This window comes from Schistocerca piceifrons, chromosome 2, assembly GCF_021461385.2.
Source record: "Schistocerca piceifrons isolate TAMUIC-IGC-003096 chromosome 2, iqSchPice1.1, whole genome shotgun sequence".
In the NCBI taxonomy this organism is placed as follows: domain Eukaryota; kingdom Metazoa; phylum Arthropoda; class Insecta; order Orthoptera; family Acrididae; genus Schistocerca; species Schistocerca piceifrons.
The window spans coordinates 1,107,639,153-1,107,663,037 of record NC_060139.1 but is presented as its reverse complement, the minus strand read 5'-3'; the positions used below and the strand labels follow the sequence as shown (position 1 = coordinate 1,107,663,037).

At 37.1% G+C, this 23,885-nt stretch overlaps 1 protein-coding gene across 8 annotated transcripts in view; it reads right to left on the bottom strand.

Annotated features, from left to right (window-relative positions):
• LOC124776255 (thiamine transporter 1-like) overlaps positions 1-23,885 on the bottom strand; it is a 562,692-nt gene that overhangs the window by 197,092 nt on the left and 341,715 nt on the right. For all 8 annotated transcript variants that reach the window (XM_047251128.1, XM_047251132.1, XM_047251135.1 and 5 more), the window contains one exon: positions 2,867-3,171. In XM_047251128.1, the coding sequence (XP_047107084.1) occupies positions 2,867-3,171 (305 nt within the window). The remainder of the gene's footprint in view (positions 1-2,866; positions 3,172-23,885) is intronic.

Here is a 23,885-nt window from a genome sequence, read left to right as displayed (position 1 = left end):
TTCTTATATTGTCAACATGATACCCATGAAATTAATTTAGAGCTGATCTGAATTTTCTTGGGAGGCGAGAAGACAATTTTCCATTCTGCTGAGATTTTAAGATTGCAAACAAAATGTTTTTCCAGCATGTTAAGAGTCTAATGATTTTCACTTCAAACAACAAAAAAGGTAAAAAAGATTAAGAAAGTGATTTGTGTGTGTTAATGAGATATTTAAATTCATTTTACTATTCAATTATTAGCTTTCCTCCTGACTAATCAATTACTGATTACACATTCCACAAAAAATAACTATCTTATTAATTATATATGATTATTATTATTATTATTATTATTATAACATAGACAATAAACAGCTTAGACAAGAAGAGAATAGAAGCTTTCAAAATGTTGTGCTACAGAAGAATACTGAATATTAGATGGGTAGATCACATAACTAAAGAGGAGGTACTGTATAGATTTGGGGAGAAGAAGAATTCGTGGCACAACTTGACTAGAGGGGATTGGTTGGTAGGACATATTGTGTGGCATCAAAGGACCACCAATTTAGTACTGGAGGGAAGCGTGGAGGACAAAAATCGTAGAGGGAGGTCCAGAGAAGAATACAGTGAACAGATTCAGAAGGGTGAAAGTTGCAGTAGTTATTCAGAGATGAAGAGGCTTTCACAGGATAGAGTAACATGGAGAGTTGCATCAAACCAGTCTCTGGACTGAAGACCAGAACAATATTATGTTAAAGGTAAGATAAATATTACATTTAAAATTGTGTATATATCTTGAGGCAGCATAACTCATACTGAGCAAATATACAGATTATTCAACCAGCATTTGAGAATGAGAGCACTTAAAGACCTGCAACAAACTTTATGCATAATTTCAAACCTTTGCCAAACTTTTTCTTACTGACACCCTGCGCAAAATGATGGAAGGAAAAAAGTTTATCACTTACATTTTCACTGTTCCTGCAGATAAACTTCAACATCGGGCATAATGTTTCAATTTATTACTTAACTACTATTCTATTACAAGTTCTCTTCATGACACATTTTGCTGATAGTATCTACATATACCACTGAATGTACCTGTAAAATTATATTGTTGCATGACACACAGTTCAGGAGATACAATCTCATGAACACTGAGATGAGGAAAAATCTAATGTTTGCTTCAGATGGAGAACAAATTACCATAACTGTACTCTTCCAGTGTTTGATAGTGATAGCACTTAGTGCCCTCCAACAAACATTAAAAACAGTTTCAAATCTTTCCTCAGGTTTCTCCCCATTATATGCTTATCATCAAATATTCAACACATTTACTCATTTGTAAAATGAAATTTGATGATGTTTTATACATGTGGGTTTGATTCTTTCTTGTCTATCCTAATTCACTTTGTTATTCTATCCCAGATTTTTCCATTGTTTAATTTACTCAATTAAATTTATATGGCATAAGCATGAATGGCATTAACAACTAGAGTGTCAGCTTATTGTTAAAACAATACAAAAATTAACCTTTTATAATTCACTGGTCTTTTGTTAGTATATACTTTGACTTTTTCCAAATTCCCAAAGGTTCTTTTTCTCGACGATGTCAATGGAACTAGTAGAATGAATGAAGAAATTAAAATGTCATTAATATAGAGCCTGCAAGAGAGAATTCCTTTCATATTTCTTTAATAAATACATGAAATTATCTTAGAGTCTGCTGACAACGTCCTAGTCTAGAAAATAAGCTGTATCACACAAGCGAAAGACTGTGACATTCAATGACAATACCACTGTAGCAATGGAATTTTGAAATTCATTTTACCCTTGTCCATCACTTTATCTTAATACACATTAAGAACATGAGTATCATTTATGTCTACAGCTATAGTCGTACTCCACAAGCCACCTTACAGTGTTTGGCAGAAAGCACTTCACAAAGCAGTATCATATCAAATCCCCCTGTTCTGTTTGTAAAGTGTGTGGAGCACAAACAGCTGTTGGTAAACCTTTGTATGAGATCAAATTCCTCTTATTTTAAAACTGTGGTTCCTTTATAAGATACATATAGGAGGGAGTAGTATCTTGCTTCACTCTTCATAGGAATTTTTAGCCATTGCATAATCAATAATGTAATGAATATATAGATTGCTGATTACCCTAAAGGTGACACATTAAGTAGCAGACAGGCACAACTAGAAGACACTTACACACTGGCTTTTGGCCATAGCCTTTCTTCAGAAATGGGAACACACACATTCATTCACACAAGCTTGCACACCTCATCCACACATGACCGCAATCTAGGACAGCTCAGATCATGCGCAATGACATTATTGTAGCAGCTGCCATGGGCGATGGATGAGGAATTGCATGACACTCCTACACTCACTAAACTAATTCATAACAAAACACACTGTTTGTCTTTGAATATTCCTACCCATTTAGGCTCTGACACTGAAAAGCAGTACAAAGGAATCAGTCAAATGAGGGTTTATAAGCTATTCCTTTCATGGATGGATTACTTTTCAGAGGCTTAGTCCAATGACTTTACATATTCTCTCACTCACAATTCCCACAAAAAGCAAACAATGAATGCAGTAGAATTGTTAAGCAGCCTTCCTCAAACATTGTTTTCCTAACAATGTTGCCATTTTCCCACATATCACTACTTAAGTTGAAATATTGATCATACTTGATAAGCTTTTCTTGATCTCATATTTTATAGAATTTAAGACATAGCAGCTCACACTACACCAAGGCAGTCTATGGAAATATACATGACAGTAAAAAACCTTTGCCATACTTCAAAAGACCTGAAGGTCGCTTAAAGTCTGGCAATGATACTAATTAAACCTGTTATGGTAAAAATATACTCACCTGCAGAAAGCCACATGTTGCAACGCACCACCAAAGTGACCACTTCAAAACATATATATTTGTGTAAGCAAGTTTAAAATCTTTCCAGAGATGTATGTATACTCGTAGCAGCATATCCACAAATCTTTCTTTTTTTATTTCGTGTACTGGTGCATCACCACTTACAGGAAGATCTGCTGTTGATATGGATTGACTCTCAACACTTTTCAAGTGCTGATTAAGATTGTTATTTGTCTCCGGATGAAAATATATGCTTCGTGGCACAGTTGGCAGACAAAATGCAATCACTGTTGCTATAACCATTGCTGAAAAACATATTTCACAAAAAATAAATACAAATGATTATGAAGCATGTTTGACAAAAAAGATTATTGTAACATTTCTGCAATGTCTCATAAATGTTTTGTAGAAACAGTATACATGTGATTTAGTAATGCAAAAACAATGGCTTGAAATGCTGCATATAGTTTGATTTAATTTTGTGTAATGTAGTATTAATTACTAATAGTAATAACTGATAAAGAGGCAGGATGATGCACCATATAAAAATGTAGTGTGGAGTTGTTCTTGAGGCCTGTGGCTAATGGGTATTTGATTATTTTTATGATGGTTCACCTAAACCAAACCTGATTCATATTCACATTCTATTATATGTGATAGACTAAAATCAAGGTCAAAGCAATTCCAACCAGGTTCAGGCTCAGCTTCAGTGCACCATCACTAATGACTGCCATGTGAGCCCCTCATTCTACCTAACTAGCAGAAAAACAGTTAAACCCCCACCAGCTAAAGAATATCAAGCAGCAGCACATCAAGAAGTGGCCAAAAAACATCACTGTTTTGTATGATGAAGAGGGAAAATAAAACTTCCAGGTCAAAACAGACAAGATATAAAAAAGTTACACACAGTGTAAAAAAACTGTAGCGTGTGAGCAAATGAGTAACCAGATGGAAAGAATAATATTTGAGAGAATGAAGAAACATCTATAAAGAGAGTACCAGCTGATCAACAGCAGGCAAACAAGGTAAGCAATAAGAGGCAGAAAAAAATGGATATTACTTTAAAAGTGCTCAAAGCACTGAGTTTCTTAAACTCAGAATCTCAGGAAGGACAACACACTTTTAAAGAAACAGGAGAAAGATGAAATATTATCAAAGCATGACACAAAATTAAAAAGTTCTACCAAAATTGAATGAGTGAAGGATTTGTGTGCTGTTTGGAATTAATTTACAAATGTTGAGTTTATAGTTTCTCTCTCTCTCTCTCTCTCTCTCTCTCTCTCTCTGTGTGTGTGTGTGTGTGTGTGTGTGTGTGTGTGTGTGTGTGTGTGTGTCAGTGAGAGAGAGAGAGAGAGAGAGAGAGAGAGAGAGAGAGAGAGAGAGAGAGAGAGAGAGCAGCACTCAACAAGAAAAGCACAAGTGACATTATGTAGGACTGTGTAAAATTGGAAGCTTCAAAATGTTAGTAGTATATTAGTGATCCCTGTAGCGACTTTTGCATTATAAATATAGTTGACAAAACTAACTGTACTATGAACAGAATACATGGTACTGAGATGAAAGATGGAAACTGCCTTAATTTTTGTGATTTACTATCAGAAAATCCCCATTCTGATGCTGACACATGAATTTTAAACCAAATACCAGAAAGCAAGTCCCAGCCAATGAGACACATACCCAACTCATAGAAAGTGATGGTGATATGAAATCAAGAAGAGAGGAAATCAACTCTTTTGGATTCTACATTGGCTTGGATATTCTGTTCAGAATATGTGTTAAGGGGTTTGTCCATTTATGATGCTTAGCAACACTCACCTTAAATACAGATTGCATGACAGACATGAACAACACTTTTAGTGACTGGTTTAACATCCTAGTGAGAAAGGAACGGAATGAGGTTGCAAACAAACTGGTTTTGCATTTTGACAAAATTGTTTTCAAGAATTCTGTAGGCCTCAAATAAACAATGCAAGTCTCAAATAAACAATATTGACCCTCGATTACTTTTCTAGACTTTGTAGTTCTGTAATGACACCGGCGAATCACCCATTCAAACAAAAGGTGTCATCAAAAGGAAACATATTCCATTTTTAATAATGGAATATCCAGGATGGAATATTACAATATTATGAACAGGACAGTTACTACTCACATACACACATGTACACACTTGTAGAGAAAATTGGAATAGAGATTAAGATAAAAATCATCTCCACCCTTTTTATTGCTCATGAAAACCACACATTGCATATTGTAACACCATGCAGTGAGACCTTCAGAGATGGTGGTCCAGATTGTTGTACACTACGGTACCTCTAATACCCAGTAGCATGTCCTCTTGCATTGATGCATGCCTGTATTTGTCATGGCATATTATCCACAAGTTCATCAAGGTACTGTTGGTCCAGACTGACCCACTACTCAATGGCGATTTGGTGTACATCCCTCAGAGAGGTCGATGGGTCACACTGTCCATAAACAGCCCTTCTCAATCTATCCCAGGCAGGTTTGATAGGGTTGATGTCTGGTGAACATGCCGGCCACTCGAGTCGAGCGCTATCGTTGTCTTGAAGGAAGTCATTCACAAGATGTGCAAGATGGGGGTGCAAATTCTCATCCATGAAGATCAATGCCTTGCCAATATGCTGCCGATGTCATTGCACTACTGGGCGGAGGATGACATTCACGTATCGTACAGCCGTTACCGGCGCCTCCCGTGACCACCAGTGGTGTACGTCGGCCCCACATAATGCCACCCTAAAACAGCAGGGAACCTCCGCCTTGCTGCACTCGCTGGACAGTGTGTCTACTCTAAAGCATCCAGCCTGACCGGGTTGCCTCCAAACATCTCTCCAGCGATTGGTTGAAGGCATATGCGGCACTCAGCGGTGAAGAGAAAGTGATGCCAATCCTGAGCAATCCATTCGGCATGTTGTTGGGCCCATCTGCACCAAGCTGCAAGGTGTCGTGGTTACAAAGATGGACCTTGCCATTGATGTTGGGAGTGAAGTTGCGCATCATGCAACCTATTGCGCACAGTTTGAGTCATAACACTATGTCCTGTGGCTGCACAAAAACCATTATCCAACATGGTGCCGTTACTGTCAGGATTCCTCTGAGCCATAATCCGTAGTTAGTGGTCATCCACTGCAGTAGTAGCCCTTGGGCAGCCTGAGCGAGGCATGTCATGGACAGTTCTTCTCTCTCTGTATCTCCTCCATGTCCGAACACCGCCTTGGTTCATTTCAAGATGCCTGGACACTTCCCTTGTTGGGAGCCCTTCCTAGCACAAAGTAACAATGCTGATGCCATCGAACCGCAGTATTGACCACCTAGGCATGGCTGAACTAAAGACAACATGAGCCGCGTACTTCCTTCCTGGTGGAATGACTGGAACTGATGGGCCGTCGGACACCCTCCGTCTAATAGGCGCTGCTCATGCATGGTTGTTTACATCTTTGGGCAGGTTTAGTGGCATCTCTGAACAGTCAAAGGGAGTGTGTATGTGTTGCAATATCCACAGTCATTGTCTATCTTCAGGAGTTCTAGGAATCGGGGTGATGCAAAACTTTTTTTGATGTGTGTATGACGGAGATGCTGAGTTGCAGAGAGGTACAACAAAAAGACTGTCAGGAAATGAGCTTTTGGTCAACAAAGTCTCCAATGTAGACAGAAAATGCACGCACACACTCACGCAATTCACACACACATGAACACAGTCTCAGGCTGCTAAGGTCTCAGCAGCCTCTAAGACTGTGTGTGAGTTTCATTTGCATGAGTGTATGTGTGCATGTTCTATCTCCAAAGAAGGCCTTGTTGACCAAAAGCTCATTGCCTGACAGTCTTTTGGTTGTGCCTACCTGCAACTCAGCTTCTATGCTATATGGCGAATAGCGACTATTCTTTTCATAATATTGTTAAGTTCCATTTTTAATTTGAAATGATTGTGTATTGATTCCCCAAAGGAATTTAAAAATTTTACCATACTACCAAAGGTAGGAAAGTAGGAAGGAAACAGACTGATATGATCTCTTTACTGATAACAAAGATAGGCATCACAGTGTAGGTAGATATAAATGTTTCCATAAAAATACAATAACATTGAAAAAGAGTACCTTCTTGGCAATCAACAAACATGAATAAGAAAATAACACTCAGCTTTCACCACCAACTATTCCTTTGTTAACGTGAGCTATGTAGATAGTAGATATGGAAAGGAGGAATATATCTATGGAAATAGCGGGACCGGAAATTAATTCAGAATCTAGGATGAGAAGGGTTCCATGGTGCAAATGGTAGGAATGTGAAATAATAATAGTACATAGCAACCAATACTTAGACCTAGATTACAAATGGGGTGGAGAAAGGAGAAGGGGCTCTGCAGGCCTACTGGCTCAGTACCTATATGTCACATCCTTTGATACATGAAGTTGAAGTCAAAGCTAATTGTTCATTACTGCATTTGCATCTGAGTGACTATAGAATTTGTTAATTAAAATTAATTTATTTGATTTTATTCTCCATGGGCCTTAGAAGCCCCCACCCACCCCCACCCCCTCAGTAATACCAAGGGACGATTTTAAGTGGTTGAGACTTTGATTTTAAATATTTAAAATAATACGAACTTTTGTATTGTTGTCTTCAAATATGTTTTTATTGTTTCACCCTTGGGTTACCTTTGTAATCCATTGAAGACTCAAGGAATATTTTCTGAAAAACTGAAGTATGGAGTAGTAATGCCAGTATTCAAAATGGAAATAAGCAATTGACTTCTAGTTGTAGACCAATCTCACTCCTTCCAGTGTACTCAAATCTTTTTGAGAAAGTAACTTATGACAGAGTACTGAATCATGATTTTGAAAACAAGCTTTTAAAAGCAGGCCAGTTTGGTTTATGTAAAGAATTCTCTACTGAGAATGCAATATATGATCTCCAAAAATCAATTGTAATAGAACGAAATAATGAAAATTACCCTATTGGCCTTTTCTGTGATTTCATTACAGCCTTTGACTGTGTAGATCATACAATTCTACCAGGTAAGAAATGGCATGGATTGAGTCATAACTTCTTCTTCTTCTGTTTCTTCTCCTCCTCTTATCCCCCCCCTCCCCCCTCTCTCTCTCTCTCTCTCTCTCTCTCTCTCTCTCTATCTATCTATCTATCTATCTATCTCTTTTTGAATGATCAATCAGTCTTCAGCTGTAATTTGCAATGTTTTTCTGTCACACAATATCTCAATTGCTTTGATTCTCTTCTGTTCCGGTTTTCCAACAAATTCCACTTCTCTCTTTATCTCACAGTATCTCTTGCACCCAGTGTCCTCAATTATTTTTTTGATGTATTCCAACCTCTTTCTTCCTCTACAGTTTTTACCCTCTACAGCTCCCTCTAGTACCATAGATAATATTCACTGATGTCTTAACACAGAATGAGAATTCATTGTCTCATAACATACTTGTTAAATCATTGATTTAGCATACTGGAGACTTGTCACACTTGTAACTATGACAGATTGTACACGGAACACAACATCTACTAGAACTATAAATTATTTGTATGTATATACTACTAATTTTTGTGCTGCTCAAATGGTCATGCCATCATTAAAAAATTCATCATTAGAGTAACAGCATTTTTGCACCAGAGTGATACACAACTTTCATTCTACCAGATCAGTTTCAGTCTTTCCAGAATTTGTCTTTTTTAACTTCTTGTGTATTTTCATCCCCATACATTGTGGGGTCTGTGTGAAAAGATTGAATCTAGATTGAGTCTATGCATAAGAAGCATGAAACTTTCTTTGTTTCTAGCTTCATATCCATGCCAGAAGTTATTTGGAGCAGATAATTCTGGATTATTATTTGTGAAAAGAATTATTTCATATAAATACAGTGAGGGAACACTTAGTAGGTGGCCAAAAAGATTCTCTTGGCTTTGTACTACACATGTTCCTTATAATTTTTTTCCTTGAAGTTAATATTCTTTATTCCTGTCAAATTGCTAGCATTTCCCCACAAGATAATGCCGTATTTCACTGTTGCCTCAAAGAAGCTATGATACACTTTTTTTCGTGTCTAATGGCAGTGACATTGGCTAAGATTGACATAGCAAATGACCTACTATTCTGCCCCTTTTTCTTGCCAGTGTTTTCCATATATACCTTTCTTTGCCAATTATGTGGAGAACGTCCTCATTCCATACCTTATTCCACCTAATTTGCAATGTTTTTCTGTCACACCATATCTCAATTGCTTTGATTCTCTTCTCTTCCAGTTTTCCAACAATACATAATTTGCTACCACACAATGCCATTCTCCAAACATTCATTCTCAGAAATTTCTTTCTCCAATTGAGTCCCATATTTCATACTAATAGAACTGTTTTGGCCAGGAGCACGCTCTCTGCCTGTGATAGTCTGCTTTCTGTCTCCTCTTTGCTTCATCTTTCATGAGTTATTTTTCTTCCAAGAAAGCGGAAATCCTTAACCTACTTTGTGATCATCAGTTTAGATGTTAAGCTTCTTGCTGTTCTCATTTCTGCTACGTCTCATTACTTTCATCTTTCTTTGGTTTATTCTCAATCCACATTCTGTACACGTAAGACCATTCATTCTGTTCAAAACATTCTGTAATTTTTCTTCATTTTCAGCAAGGATACCAAAGTCATCAGTGAACCTCATCACTGACATACTTCACCCTGAATTTTAAACTCACTCTTGAACCTTTCATTTATTTTTGTCATTGATTCTTCTATGTACAGAGTGCACAGCAGGGGCAAAAGACTGCATCCCTGCCTTACACCAAGCACTTCATTCTTGGTTTCCCGATCTTATTGTCCCCTCTTGGTTCTTGTACATTTTTACTACTACATAAAGACAAGTCATCATTTAAAGCTCCTGCCAAAAACCTCAAAAAGTTCATGACTGATTTACTACAAATTTTTACATACTACTTTAATGAATGGTTGTGGAGACACAAGCTACATTTTTATTACATATACTTACACACACAGATATATACAGGGTGAAGAAAAATCAAATTTGCATACTGACTTCACAGTGCGATTCCTCACACACTACCAATACAAAAATGTCAGTCATAAAATTTTGTTGTATTCTGAGTAGAACATGGACATTAAAGATTGGAACTCTGGCAACACTATAATGACATGTATGATAACTACCTTTGTCAGCAGCCAAAGCACTGCTGTGCAATTCGTGCAGTGGATTGCCATCTGCGTTAGCATGCTGGAGGTCCTCCTGTTTTCTGTGTACCCTCCCACAATGGTCCCATCAAAATTATTTGCAATGCTTGTTGCTAGCTCTACTGATGACAAAGGTTGTAACTAAATGTAATGGGCCTGAACATAGCAAGAATAACAATTGGTATTAATCGATGGGACCATTGGGGGAGGGTACACACAAAACAAGTTGGAATCTAGTAGATGCAGTGGTGTGAAACAATTTGAGGCCATGACAAAAGGTTTCTTTAAAAGCTGACCAACGAAAGCGATTGTATTCCATTTCTGTATTCATAGTACTAACTGTAAATGTTATGTAGAAGACCCACTGTAATTGCTGTGTGGTGATTAAGACTCCAGATAGTGTACCACACAGACTACTTTTAGCAAATAAAAACAAATAAGCCTTAATTGAGAATCGAACCCTCAACCTATGGCAAGTGTTCAAGTGTCTCCCACTTGAGTTGTAGTAACTCCTGCATTATGACATTTGCAATATGGGGACGTGCGTTATCATAAAGCAGCACTACTATCCCACAACAGTGGTTTTTGACAGACATGTTGCCTCATACACATTTTTCATTCTCTGATGGATGTTTGCCAGTTTTTGTCCTTTGGCAGCCCACAAAAGAAAAACAACGCAGGGGTCCTGTTTGGATGGATTAGGTAATAATGTCATCCTAGTCCACATTTCTGCATTTACCGCACACACATCAGAAAGACATGAATGCCACACTTAACTCCATGTCAGAGTTGTGCAAAGTTGCATATACACTGATACAACAACCCTCAAATAGTAGACACTGCTACAACAACCCTCAAATAGTAGTAACTTTATGATTGCACCTTATAGTTAGCAGAAATCTTAAAAAGGCCTCAACCAATTTCTTTCCAATATTTACACAATGCTCTAATAAATATTTGGACAGTCATAAGCTACACATATTTTTAATACACACATCAAAAAAAGGTTTGCATCAGCCCGGTTCCCAGAACTCCTGTAGATAGACGTTGACTGTATCACAGGAACAGTCTCTTTGAGTGTTCAGAGATGTCACTAAACCCACCCAAAGATGTATACAACTGTGCATGAGCAGTGCCTATTAGATGGAGGGGGTCTGATAGCCAATCAGATCCAGTCATTCCAACAGGAAGGAGGTACACAGCTCATGTTGTCTGTAGTTCAATCATGCCTAGATGATCAATACCGTGGTTCGATCATGACCACATTGTTACTTTGTGCCAGGAAGGGCTCTCAACAAGGAAAGTGTCCAGGCATCTCGGAGTGAGGGTTGGGTTGTTTTGGGGAGGTCATCGGTCTCATCAGATCAGAAAAGGATGAGGAAGGAAGTCAGTAATCCCCTTTTCAAAGGAACCGTCCCAGAATTTGCTGAAGAGATTTAGGGAAATCACGGAAAACCTAAATCAGGATGGCCAGATGCGGAACAGAACCATCATCCTCCTGAATGCGAGTCAAGTGTGCTAATCACTGCGCCACCTCGCTTTGACCAGAGTGATTGATTTAATATGGTTAGGTAGATTATTGAAAATCTTTATCCCAGTATGTAGTGTGCCTTTTTGGCATAATGATGTTCTCACCTGTTTCATATGAAGGTCAGATTTTTTCCTTGTATTGTGTGCATGTATATCTTCATTTTTTAATAAGATATCTGGGTGTCTATTGATATATTGTTTGATGAAAACTGATGTTTCATAGATAAAAATGCAAGGAAGAAGAAGAACTGACAGTATTTTGAATATGGGTCTGCATGATTTCATATTGCTTACCCCTTCAATAATTCTTAGTATTCTCTTTTGCATCCTGAAAAGTTTAATATTTGTTGTTGTATTGCCCCAGAAGATTATTCCATATTTAATTACAGAATGCACATAGGAGTAGTGTACATTTAACAGGCTGGCTTTGCTGCAACAACATTTTAAGATCTATATCATGTAACAGGTTTTGCTTAGTTTTCTTTAGAAATATTCAATGTGTACCTCCCATTTTGTGTTGTTCTGGAGCCAGAGTCCCAGAAATTTAGTGCTGTCAACACTTTCAAGAGCTCTGTCCCTAAGTTCTATTTCTAAGTTTGGATGGTGTCCTCCTTTTACATTATAGAAGTTCAGCGCTACTTTCTTTTCTTTGTTTATAATTAGCTTGTTGTAGCTGAACCACTGTTCTACACTGTTCATTGTTTGGATAGTGGAGTCTTTAAGTTTTTCTTCTGTTTTACCACTAATAAGGAAGCTTGTATCATCTGCAAATTGGAGGGTAGTTTGGCAATACTTGTTGTACATAAGATCATTGACATAGAGGAGAAACAGAATGGGTCCTAATACTGATCCTTGAGGGACACCATATTTCACATTTTCGTATCCTGAATAGTAGTAGCTGATTTTGTTATGGTCAGTATATTGCACTTCAACCACCTGTTTGCGACCACATAGGTATGTCTTGAGCCACACATTGGATATACCTCTAATTCCTGATCGGTCAAGCTTCTGCAGTAGGGCATTATGGTCAATGACGTCAAAAGCTTTAGATAAATCAAGACATATGCCTGTCACAAACTCACTTGCATCCAGTTTAGTATAGATTTCATCAAGAAATTCAAATATTGCACTTTCAGTTGAATAGCCTTTCCCGACGCCATGCTGTGAAGGAGAGAGAATTTTATTTTTATTTAGGAAATCAAACAATCTCTTATAAAAAAAGAACTTTTTCTAAAATTTTTGAAAATACAGGCAGTAGGACTATTGGTCTATAATTTGAAACACATTCTGGATTTCCTTTTTTGAAGTGGTTTCAGTTTTGCTGTTTTTAAGCATGAAGGGAAGATTCCTGATGCCAGTGAGCTGTTGCACAAGTGTGTCAAGGGTTCAGCTAAGGCAAGACAGCATTTTTTAATAATTGCATCTGGTATTCCACCATTTCCACGAGTACCCTGTTTTCAAGGTTTTTATAACTGATAAAATTTCTTCAGTATTTGTGGGTGAAAGGAACAAAGATGTAGACACATTTCTCACACTATTGCATGATGGAGGTGATATTTTGTTGTGTTCTTCCAGTTCACGCACCAACTGTTCACTTATGTTTGCAAAATATTTGTTGAAGGTCCGCAATTTCTGTTGGGCAAGAAATCATTTGTCATTCATAACATAAGTTCATATTTTTATATTGTTTACTTTCACTTGTTTGATTTTTTATAACTTCCCATGTAGCTTTCGATTTCTTTTTTGAATTTTCAATGTATTTGTCACTTGCCACTGTTTTAGCTTTCCTTAAAACATTTTTGAGGATCCTCTTGTAATTCTTTAGGTACAAATGAAATTCAGGAGGCATGTTCTCTGTCTTTGCTATATCGTGTAATCTTCGTTTCTCTGCACAAGAGATTCTAATACCTGTTGTAATCCATTTGTTCTTTTTGTAGTTAGGTTGACATTTTTGTTTTTTAATGGAAATGCAGCTTCAAAGTATGACGAAGATTTCCATGAATTTTTCAAACTTTTTGTTAGTATTTTCACAAGTATACACTTCATACCAAATTTCTTCACTTAGTCTCTGAACAAAAAGGTTTATTTGTATATAAGTGAATTTCCTTGTTTCTTTTTAAGTTCCTCTTTCTCAGTTGTTTCACTTGGGGTGTGCAAAGCAATAAACTGTGCATAGTGATCACTGAAGATTTCCGCCACAGAAATTGTGATTGACGTTTGTGTTTATTGGTATCTGATCAATTGTTGAGCTAGTTGTTGGAGAGTCTATGGTGGCTTTTATGTTATTTGTTTCCAGTAGGATCATCAAGCTTTGCTGGTCTTTTTAATATTGATTTTCAAGAAATCTCAAATCTCCACATAAGTTCACTGTTTTGTTGAAGTTTTTTATAGTATTTAAAGCTGCTTCTAGTTGATGACAGAAATCATTTAAGCTCCCATCCGGGCTCCTATATACACAGATGATTATTAATTTTAATGCAGAGAGTTCAACTGCAAGATACTTCAAAAACTCTCTCTTCAGCTAACAGTTCAATGGGTTTTATGTTACAATAATCAATGCCACTTTTAACAAATGTACGTGACCCTCCATGACTGGATGTAATTCTAGAAAATGATGATGAAAGATTGAAGTCTGCAAGTTTTGTGACTGACATTGCATCTTTAGGCAGCCAGTGTTCAGTTATACACATTACAGAAGCGTTTTTTAGCTCATCAGTACATAAAATTTCAACATCACTTAATTTGTTTAGCAATGATTGGACATTTTGATGAATCAGCATGAAATTAAAGGATTTGTTAGGCTTTGGCATATTGTTTGACTTTGGCATATGTAATTGATCACTTACCTTTACCTTGTCAATAAAAAATCATTCAGGTGTGCTGGAAGTACTGTTTTCTTTTCCCGACTGCACCTAATCTTCTATTATCATCTGCAGCAGAATTTTTTTCTGTGTCTGGCTCCCCTGGTAGTTGTTCAGCTGCTGATCCTACTGTTGATAATATTGCTGCTGGTGTTAGAGCTGGGTCTGCAATTGGTAGAGCTGTTACTGCATTCATGGTTGTTGCTGTGCCTGAATACTGGAGGCACCTAGTTCCTTCTTTTGTTGTTGATGTTGGTGAGTGAGGTCTTGCTGGCGTTGTTTCCTTCGAACATTTGGGGGGCCAATCCAGGATGATTTTACTTTTGAGTGTTTGATGCCTCTTGATGATAATTTCTTCAATTTTTCCGACGAGCAGTTTTTTCCCCATGTTGTTAACATACAATCCATGTAATGTGTGGAATCTGCGCCCAATATTGTTAACATTTACGAGTTCTACATTTCTGAAATGTTTGCAAAGTATTGAAATTTGTTGGTTGGCATTGATATTTCTTTATTTACGCATGACCAAGACGGTAAGTCATGCCGATGTGGGATGTTCAGCACTAAAACATTTGTGTGTGGCAACTGTCCTAAGCACCTTTTTAGTTCTTGTTTTCCTTTGTGTGTTTCGTTTTTATATACGTCATTTGACCCACCAATTAGCACAACAAAGTCTTCAGAGGATAAGTCAGCAATGTCTGTGGATCATACACGATTGCAAACTTCTGACATAGAAGCACCAGGCTTTATGTAAGCGATTGTTTGTACACTGGACTGACCGTTCAGAAGGCGAGCAAATCCACGACCATGACTGTCTGCCATCACAACTACTTTTCTTCGTTTAGGTTTCTCTGCATGTTTAGAAGGTCCACCGGCGTCATGGCCAAACAATTTAGTATCAGTGCTGTACAAATACTTGACATTTAGGTCACGCAAGTGTTCAGGTCTTTCAGTTTCATTTCCTTTCTTAAAAGTAGTCGAGTTGTTAGGCATTCTTTTGGAAGTATCGCTCCGCATATTTGTAGTTTTATATTCAGCTCGGAAGTTAGTTTTATCATATGCACAATGTTTCTTATCTTGCATAGTTGATTGCACACTGAACCTGCTTGTAAACATGATATTAGGCTCATACAATAAGCTTCGTTGAGAATGAGGCACTTCGTTTTTCACTTTGCCTGGAATTTCATGGTTACTGTGAGGCAAGTTTGATGTAGGTCCACACTATCTGGTAGTAAGTATTTTTAGTTTGCTCATCAGAGTATTAATGGTTAGTTGCAGACTATTTACACGATCATTTAACTTTCTGATTTCATCACTACAATACGTGCACACGCTGTTTTTATCGGTGTAATTTTCACTTTTTTTCGCATGAACACTATGCATATCAACACTAGCCGCCCTCATTCCGAAATCAGCTTAGAATGTGTTCAAAAACCAAAAGGGATGCGTTTCAAAATCATATGAGTACCAAAGTGCGATGGATGCTAGGCGCTTTGTGAAACAAGGTTTTTTTCCTCCGGTGTGTACAACAATCTGGACCACCAACTCTGGATATCTCACTGTATGGTGGTACAACACGCAATGTGTGATTTTCATAAGCAATAAAAATGGCGGAAAGAATGTTATTTGTTGATCTCTATTCTAATCTTCTGTAGAGGTTCTGGAACTCTCAGAACCGAGGTGACACAAAACCTTTTTTCGTGTGTGTACACACACACACACACACACACACACACACACACACACACACACACACCTCCGGCAGCGCGCGCGGCAAACATTGCTACCAAAAAAACTCAAGAATTATTGAGTGATTTACTTTACATATTTAGACAATTTTCTAATAAACACTTGGGCAGACATAAGCCATACATTTCTTTAGTCTATCTTACATTCTCATCCCCTCCAGAAAGCTTCACTGACCCAGGGTCCTTGGCGATTTTTTCTGACTCACCCCACTTCCTAAACCTCAGCAGTCTGTTTCCTTCATCCCTCTTCCTTCACTATCAAGTCTTCCACCACAAGAAGGGAGCACTGGTTGGGACAGTTTGCAAATTTTAATACCCTTATAGTGTGTTACCCTGCTGCCACTCGATGAAAAAAAATGTTATCCCTCCAATTGCATTTTATTTCTTCAATACATGTAATGTATAAATATACATAACACATAATAGGGAAACGTTGTTAGCAAAAATCTGAAATAGTTATTAACCAACTTACTTAAAATTTTTCACTGTACTCTAACAAGCATTCAGGCAGACATAGGCAAAACTGTTTTAAACAACAATGTACAGGTTTTCTATTAAAACAAATTGTAAGAAAGAAAGTACAAACTGCAAGAAAGAAAGTACAAACTGCAAGAAAGAAAATACAAACTGCAAGAAAGAAAGTACTGCCCTGTGCTGTGAAAATATGCTATTTCGATTTCTTTCTTGCAGAAACATTTAACTACTTTAGACAGGTGTTTAAACCATTAGACAAACTGTACCACCCATATGCATTATTTTTCCTTATATACAATTTTAAACAAAAATTGTATACACAAATATGTGCTGTTTCGTTTTCTTCCTCTCATTTGGTTTTGAGAGGTAACAGGAAAGTAGTATTTTTGGCTTATCAGCTGATGGTTCAAATAATACTATGGAATGTGAATTGAACATTGTAATCCTATCCATTTGCTGATTAAAACTATGTGAAACATTGTCACTGAAGCTAATATCCACATAGATCCAGCAGCCAGACGGTCTCTCTCATATCATTTATACCAATTTTCCCAATTTACCCACTCATTTTGAGCAATTTCAATTCCCAGTCATGGTTTCATTGGCAATAACTATAAACAGGGATCAAGGTCACAGGGTACATATGAAAAACATTTTAAAAGGATAATACAATTGCGTTATTAGAAATGTTCTGTGCTTGTATGAATTTTTAGGCTATCAGACTAATTCTCTTACATTTCAATTGTAGATGCAAGCAGCAGGCTCCAAGTACAACAGAGCATGTCATAGTTATGAAATTCCGCCTTACTTGGTTTCCATTAAATTGAATATAAAAAACTTAACACAGGTATCAATTTTTTTCTTATTTAGAAACATGTATAATACGAAACGCTTGTAGCCCGTCATATTTCCGAAACATCATTTCTCAACAACTTCTACATACTAGAAAAAGTGATAAATAAAATCATGTACCGAAAATTGAATGATGGTTTTTTTCAATTGTCTGCATATTACCGCGCATTTATAGTTAACATCTTTGCCAATGTTTATAGTCAATCAGGGTTTCATTGTTTGTTTTTAATAAATTTTAATGTTACAATATCCTGGGGATCTTTCATCATGTACCTACACAACTGCCCCCATACTGTACGTTGACGTGGTATAGAGATGTACAGTTTTCTGCTTGTACATGTTCTGCCGATAGGGGTCGATGCCCTTTATTTATTGGCTTCTCTTTTATTTAATGGAATGGATATCTCACCTATTCCTATGTATGTTAGAGCTCTACAGGAAATTAAAAGATTATATACATAGTATGATAACCCATTACATATTTTAATTTACCGCCCTAACAGTACTGTTCAGTTTGCTTCATTCTTGCTAACAGGTTACGCGCTTGCACACTGGCCGATTTTGCGGCAACGAACTAGTCACCAATGGTCAACATGTTAGCTGCTACCATCACATGTGCGTGCACTCATATTCTTAGTATTGATTTCACATTGACTGTCACATACTGAAGAATTGCCGTGGTGTTTGTCATCATTCTGGGTGCAGTGGGTGTGTGCTTATTGTTCAAAATCCGACACTGTGGCAGAAAAATCTCCATTTTTACAGTCTGGGCATCATTTTTACCTGTCATACTCACATTTGCAGTGGAGGGAACCCCAACCAACAGCATCCATCAAGGAGGTAAGCACTGGCTCGACCAACTATAGTTCACTTGTAAATGTGTCAAGCATTGTGAGTCATGATACTCAGGAATTATTTTGTTGCACACGCATGTTCATGTCATCCCACTTGACCACCTAGTTGTTGAAAGACACATATATCTATCCAAAACATAGTATAAATTGCTTATTTTTAAAGTTCATTTCTTCATATGGAGTTTAGTTTCCAATGAAAACTCATACAAGTACTGATTTACAACAATACACATAACATGATAGCTTATACGTATGGCTGACATTCCATCCATCACTTATACTACGAATATAAATTTCCTAAAATTTAAAATGTCATAAAATTTTCATTAACTGGGTTCTGTTACTACAGTTTGTATGTTAGCTTCAACTTACCTTCGTTCACATCACATATACAAATTAATTACATACTCATTATCATGATACAATATATGATACATTTATGCTTCATTTTATAGCCAGGCTTTTCTCACTTATGGGAGCTCATTTCTTCCTTAGGTAGAGGAGGAAGGTAAACATTGGAAAGAGGACTAAACATTATACATTACTGGCCTAACTATGCTTGGCGCCACCTCCTTTGTTTGGGAGGGAAGAGAGGAAATACTCATCTACTGGTTCAAGGGCTTATGAGGAAATGCTACTCGTACAATCATGGACTAGTTGCCAAGGAACTTTTGTTTCAAGGAAATGTGTACTGCCTAATCATTCATGCAGTGTCATGTTGTTTCTTCATGGGCTACTGCTATTTACTTCAATTCACATGTAGCTTAGTGTGAAATATAAAGTTTTAACCATCATAGACTTATCTTTCTTGAATACCTGGAAATGTCATTATCCAAGCTTTCCTGTGACACGAGACAAAATTGATTTGTTTTGATAAAATATCATACTTAAATGTTTATGTGTACTCTGCAGGGAATGGGTGTTGATAATTGTCATGGAGATACACTGCAACAACATGTATTTCATTTTTCATTTTCTTTATGACCTTTGTATTAGTATCCTTATAACTAAATTGTTTACTCAAGGTGCAGCCCATTTCTTCATTTGGTACCTGCTACTCTTTACTTAATTCTCTTCTTCTACACCATGATAATGCACTGGTCACTGAAAAAAAAAAAACAACTTAAAACTAACTTAAAGCTAATTGCAGACATGCCAACTTTCAAAAGTGAAAAATCAGGAAAATTTTAGCGATGTACTTTTGTGAATTACAACACATCCCTGACGATTAAAGTTGCAATAGTTCAATAACTGTAACAGTTCAATTACATTTGCTTCATTATTTACATATAAATACTAAATAATGGACATACCTGAGCCTTCGGACTTTATAATTTATCATTCAACATGCTGAACAATATGAATGATGAGCTCTGCAGGTTTCTTTGGGTTCTCACACATTCAAATGAAGCACTCTCGAGAGAACTACATTTCGAAATTATGATCAGAGGAAACAAATTAACGTATATTAGATTTCTGTTTTGACATTAGCACAGTTTTTGTATGAAGAAGTCACTGTTAAATGAACACGCATTTTCATTTCATAATGCAACCCATATTTGCACGGCATCTTATATCCTTAAGACGTCTTTCCCAAATTTAAATTAATTTTATACAGGATGTTCATGTTAGGCTTAGCAAATAATCTGAATAGTTTATCAGTCTGAATTTGTTCGATTACAGTAGTTACTTATTCAGCACACCCGTAGCTGACTTAGTCTTCTTCAAAAACTCTGAACTAAATTTCTGTTCAAAGCACTTGCCTTTTTGAACTGATTTTAAAATCAAAAATTTCTCCAAAGGCATTTCTGAAAGCATGGACCTGAACTGCGTTTTGGTGCTATAAATTCTCTCACATTCCGCATTACTATCTGGAATTGACAAAATAGCCAGCATCACCTTTGTAAGTTTATCATATTGAAGAACCCCATCAGCCAATTTCTTCCGACCTACCAACGCCCTCTGCTGCCAAGTTGGTTTCTTCCAGCTGAAAGTTACAGAACTGAGAGTGGAGAATATCAACTTCTGTATCTAAGTGTTCACTTTCGCTAGTCAGAATATTATGAAATCTGTTTATGAAAAATCTAAGTCTGGAAAACGATGCTTTGTCAATTATAGAAATATTTGCAACTTCTGCATGCATTAAAAATTCATCTTTGAATGGAAATTTGTGTCATGTAATCACATGATGATAAGAAACATTTTCTTACAGACTTAAAGAATATAGACTTTTTTCAGGCTTCAAAGTAGTCACCAAAGCAAATGTAGAATTTCCTATCATCAGATCACAATCATCCTTTTGATTTGCTGGAGTGTGATAATCTACATCAATAAGAGAGCTGGAGGTTTTAATAATGAGTAGTCTCACAAATCTTGCCATCACATTCTTCAATAGTTCCTCCAAAATTGACCTCAATAAGTGAATATGTGGGGCACTTGACTGAAGAGCTACAATTGGGCTCTCAAAGACAGGCATAAAACTTGAAAGCAAAAGGCATAAAGATTTATGTAAATTTGATGACAGAAACATGAACAGTTGTTCCTCACATGATAAAGCATGGTCCACAGTGTCAATGGTTTTCTGTAAAGCTGATGATTGGGTTTTTCTTTTAAGCGGGGAGTGTGGTGAAATCTTATCACAGTGCTTGGACTTGTGATACGAAGTAGACACATCTACATTTTGAGTATGTTTTGGAATTTTATAATTCTTCAAAGTTTCCACTTCAGAATCCTTACTTACAACTTCACTCTTGAACAAACTAACCAAAGGGTCCCACTGCTCCAAAATCCTATCCAAACATCTTTTCAACGATAACCATTGTGTAGGCACGTTTCAGAATTTTCCTCATTTCTGTGTCATTTAAAGTTTGAAACTTTCTACATTTTTCTTTACTCTTTGCACTCCTTTCCAAATAATAAAATATGTCAATAATATTTTCTTCAAAGTTTAAAGGCAAACATGCCGCCCACTTCTCAGCAGCAAGATTAATTAGGTGACAAGAACAGCCTACAATGATAAAGTTAGCAATTTCTTGCTTCAAGCATCCTGCCACACCCTTTTTTTGCCCTACCATTACAGGAGCATTATCGGCACCAAAAAGCCAGACAGTTTTCTAATGGAATACGGAATTTCTGTAAAGTTGAAAGCAGAAGATCAGCAATATTAGCTCCAGTGGCATCCCCTTTTAAATTAGGCACAGAGAGTAGGCAATTTTGAATTTCACAAAGTTCAGGGCTGAAGAAAGATACAATAATAGGATATAACTTAAAGTCTGTTTTATCACTACCATCGGTAGCAATAGCGAATGGATTTGACTGCAAGTGCGTAATAACTTTCGCTTTTTCTTCCATGCACATTTCCATAAGGAAAGCAGTCATTTTTGTTCTGGCGCACCCATAAAGTTTCGCAATTTCAGAATTGGGAAACATTTTGCAAAACGAAGGTCCAGCATAGTCGGCACAGTTTATAGGCAAGTTATTTTCTGCAATAAATGCGGTAAATAAAGCCCCGCCATTCATCACAGAATCTACATTTTAGGATTTACACGAGAAGTTAAATTTCTCGTTCCATTCTACACAGTAGACACACTCCTGGTGTTTTTAGTTCACACATGTTTCAGAATGTCGCATTTCCTGCCATGAGCTACTGAAAAGTCACATCTACATACACTAAAAATGCACAAGTTTGTCTCTTCCTCGATTCACTTAAACATGGAAACTCTTCCTTATACACATTTCTGAACACTGCATCATATTTCTTCGCCATTCTGCATGAAAAATAACCAACACCTCCAAGAAATGCAGCCAACAACCACTACTGAGTACACAAATCATGCAACAGAACTGAGAACACAATGATCCTAAGTTCTAGACAATGCTCTTGTAGCAGTGATGCCAACCCTCGCGCACCGTTTCCCCCTATATTACACTTCGAATTCCCCTAAATAATTTATCACACCGTCAGGTAAGCAAGTAGGGTAGTGGGGCAGTCAAAGGGAGTCAAGAATGAAATTGTAGGGTGGAGGGGCGGGGATGGGAGGGTAGTAACCTTAAATATTTTTCCCCCTGAAACATTTATCTCTCTAGCTTCCCCCTAGGCAGCTTAATTTCCCCTAAATTTATTAGGAGGAAATCCCCAAACTTGGCAACACTGCCTTTTAGACACAACAATGCTAAACACTTCACTTGGAACAACTATCGACTACTCCTTGTCCACGATAACTTTAAGATTGTGCTGGTGCTACCAGAAGTGGAGGAAATTGGCACTGGTTGAAATATATTCATTTGTCCCCGAATGATGCCAATGATAAGTTCCTTACTTCCTTGTACATACGAAGCATGAGCTACGCCTACTGCCACTCCCGACAGCCACCGCACCAATCTACCAAGTTAACATAGACAAGTAGCAGCCATACATTGTCATTCACCAATATATCGAAGGTGCAGGATTTTCAGATAGTAAGGAAAGTATTGAAACTGCCCTGAAAATCGGGAGATCGGTCTTCACTGTTGGGAATGTTTCCATTCTTTGTTTAAATTCATAGACATTCATTTATTTTGTTACCATTTATGAACATTTACTCTGCAAAGAAAATTATTTGACATTTCTTAACAGTATTTTGCATTTGTCCTTAGCTTACACGTCTCGTATAATTTTTCATAATGCTTCCTTTTGCTTGTAAATATGTTTTATATAGATTAATATTTAATTTAATCTCTGTGTATATATCAATATGTTCCTTATATATAAATACAAAGATGAGGTGACTTACCGAACAAAAACGCTGGCAGGTCGATAGACACACAAACAAACACAAACATACACACAAAATTCAAACTTTCGCAACAAATTGTTGCCTCATCAGGAAAGAGGGAAGGAGAGGGGAAGACGAAAGGAAGTGGGTTTTAAAGGAGAGGGTAAGGAGTCATTCCAATCCCGGGAGCGGAAAGACTTACCTTAGGGGGAAAAAAGGACAGGTATCAGATTACGGTAAAAAGGAGAAGGTGAATTCAAAGTGAAACCAAAGTGAAACTACTGGCAAAAACAGAAAGAGGAAAATAAGATGACAGAAAAGATTTCGAAATGCAACAGTGACAATAACAAACGTAATTGTTGGATTCAAATTAATGATATCAATATAATGGAAGGAAACATTCCACGTGGGAAAAATTATATATAAATACAAAGATGAGGTGACTTACCGAACAAAAACGCTGGCAGGTCGATAGACACACAAACAAACACAAACATACACACAAAATTCAAACTTTCGCAACAAATTGTTGCCTCATCAGGAAAGAGGGAAGGAGAGGGGAAGACGAAAGGAAGTGGGTTTTAAAGGAGAGGGTAAGGAGTCATTCCAATCCCGGGAGCGGAAAGACTTACCTTAAGGTAAGACTTACCCTAAGGTAAGTCTTTCCGCTCCCGGGATTGGAATGACTCCTTACCCTCTCCTTTAAAACCCACTTCCTTTCGTCTTCCCCTCTCCTTCCCTCT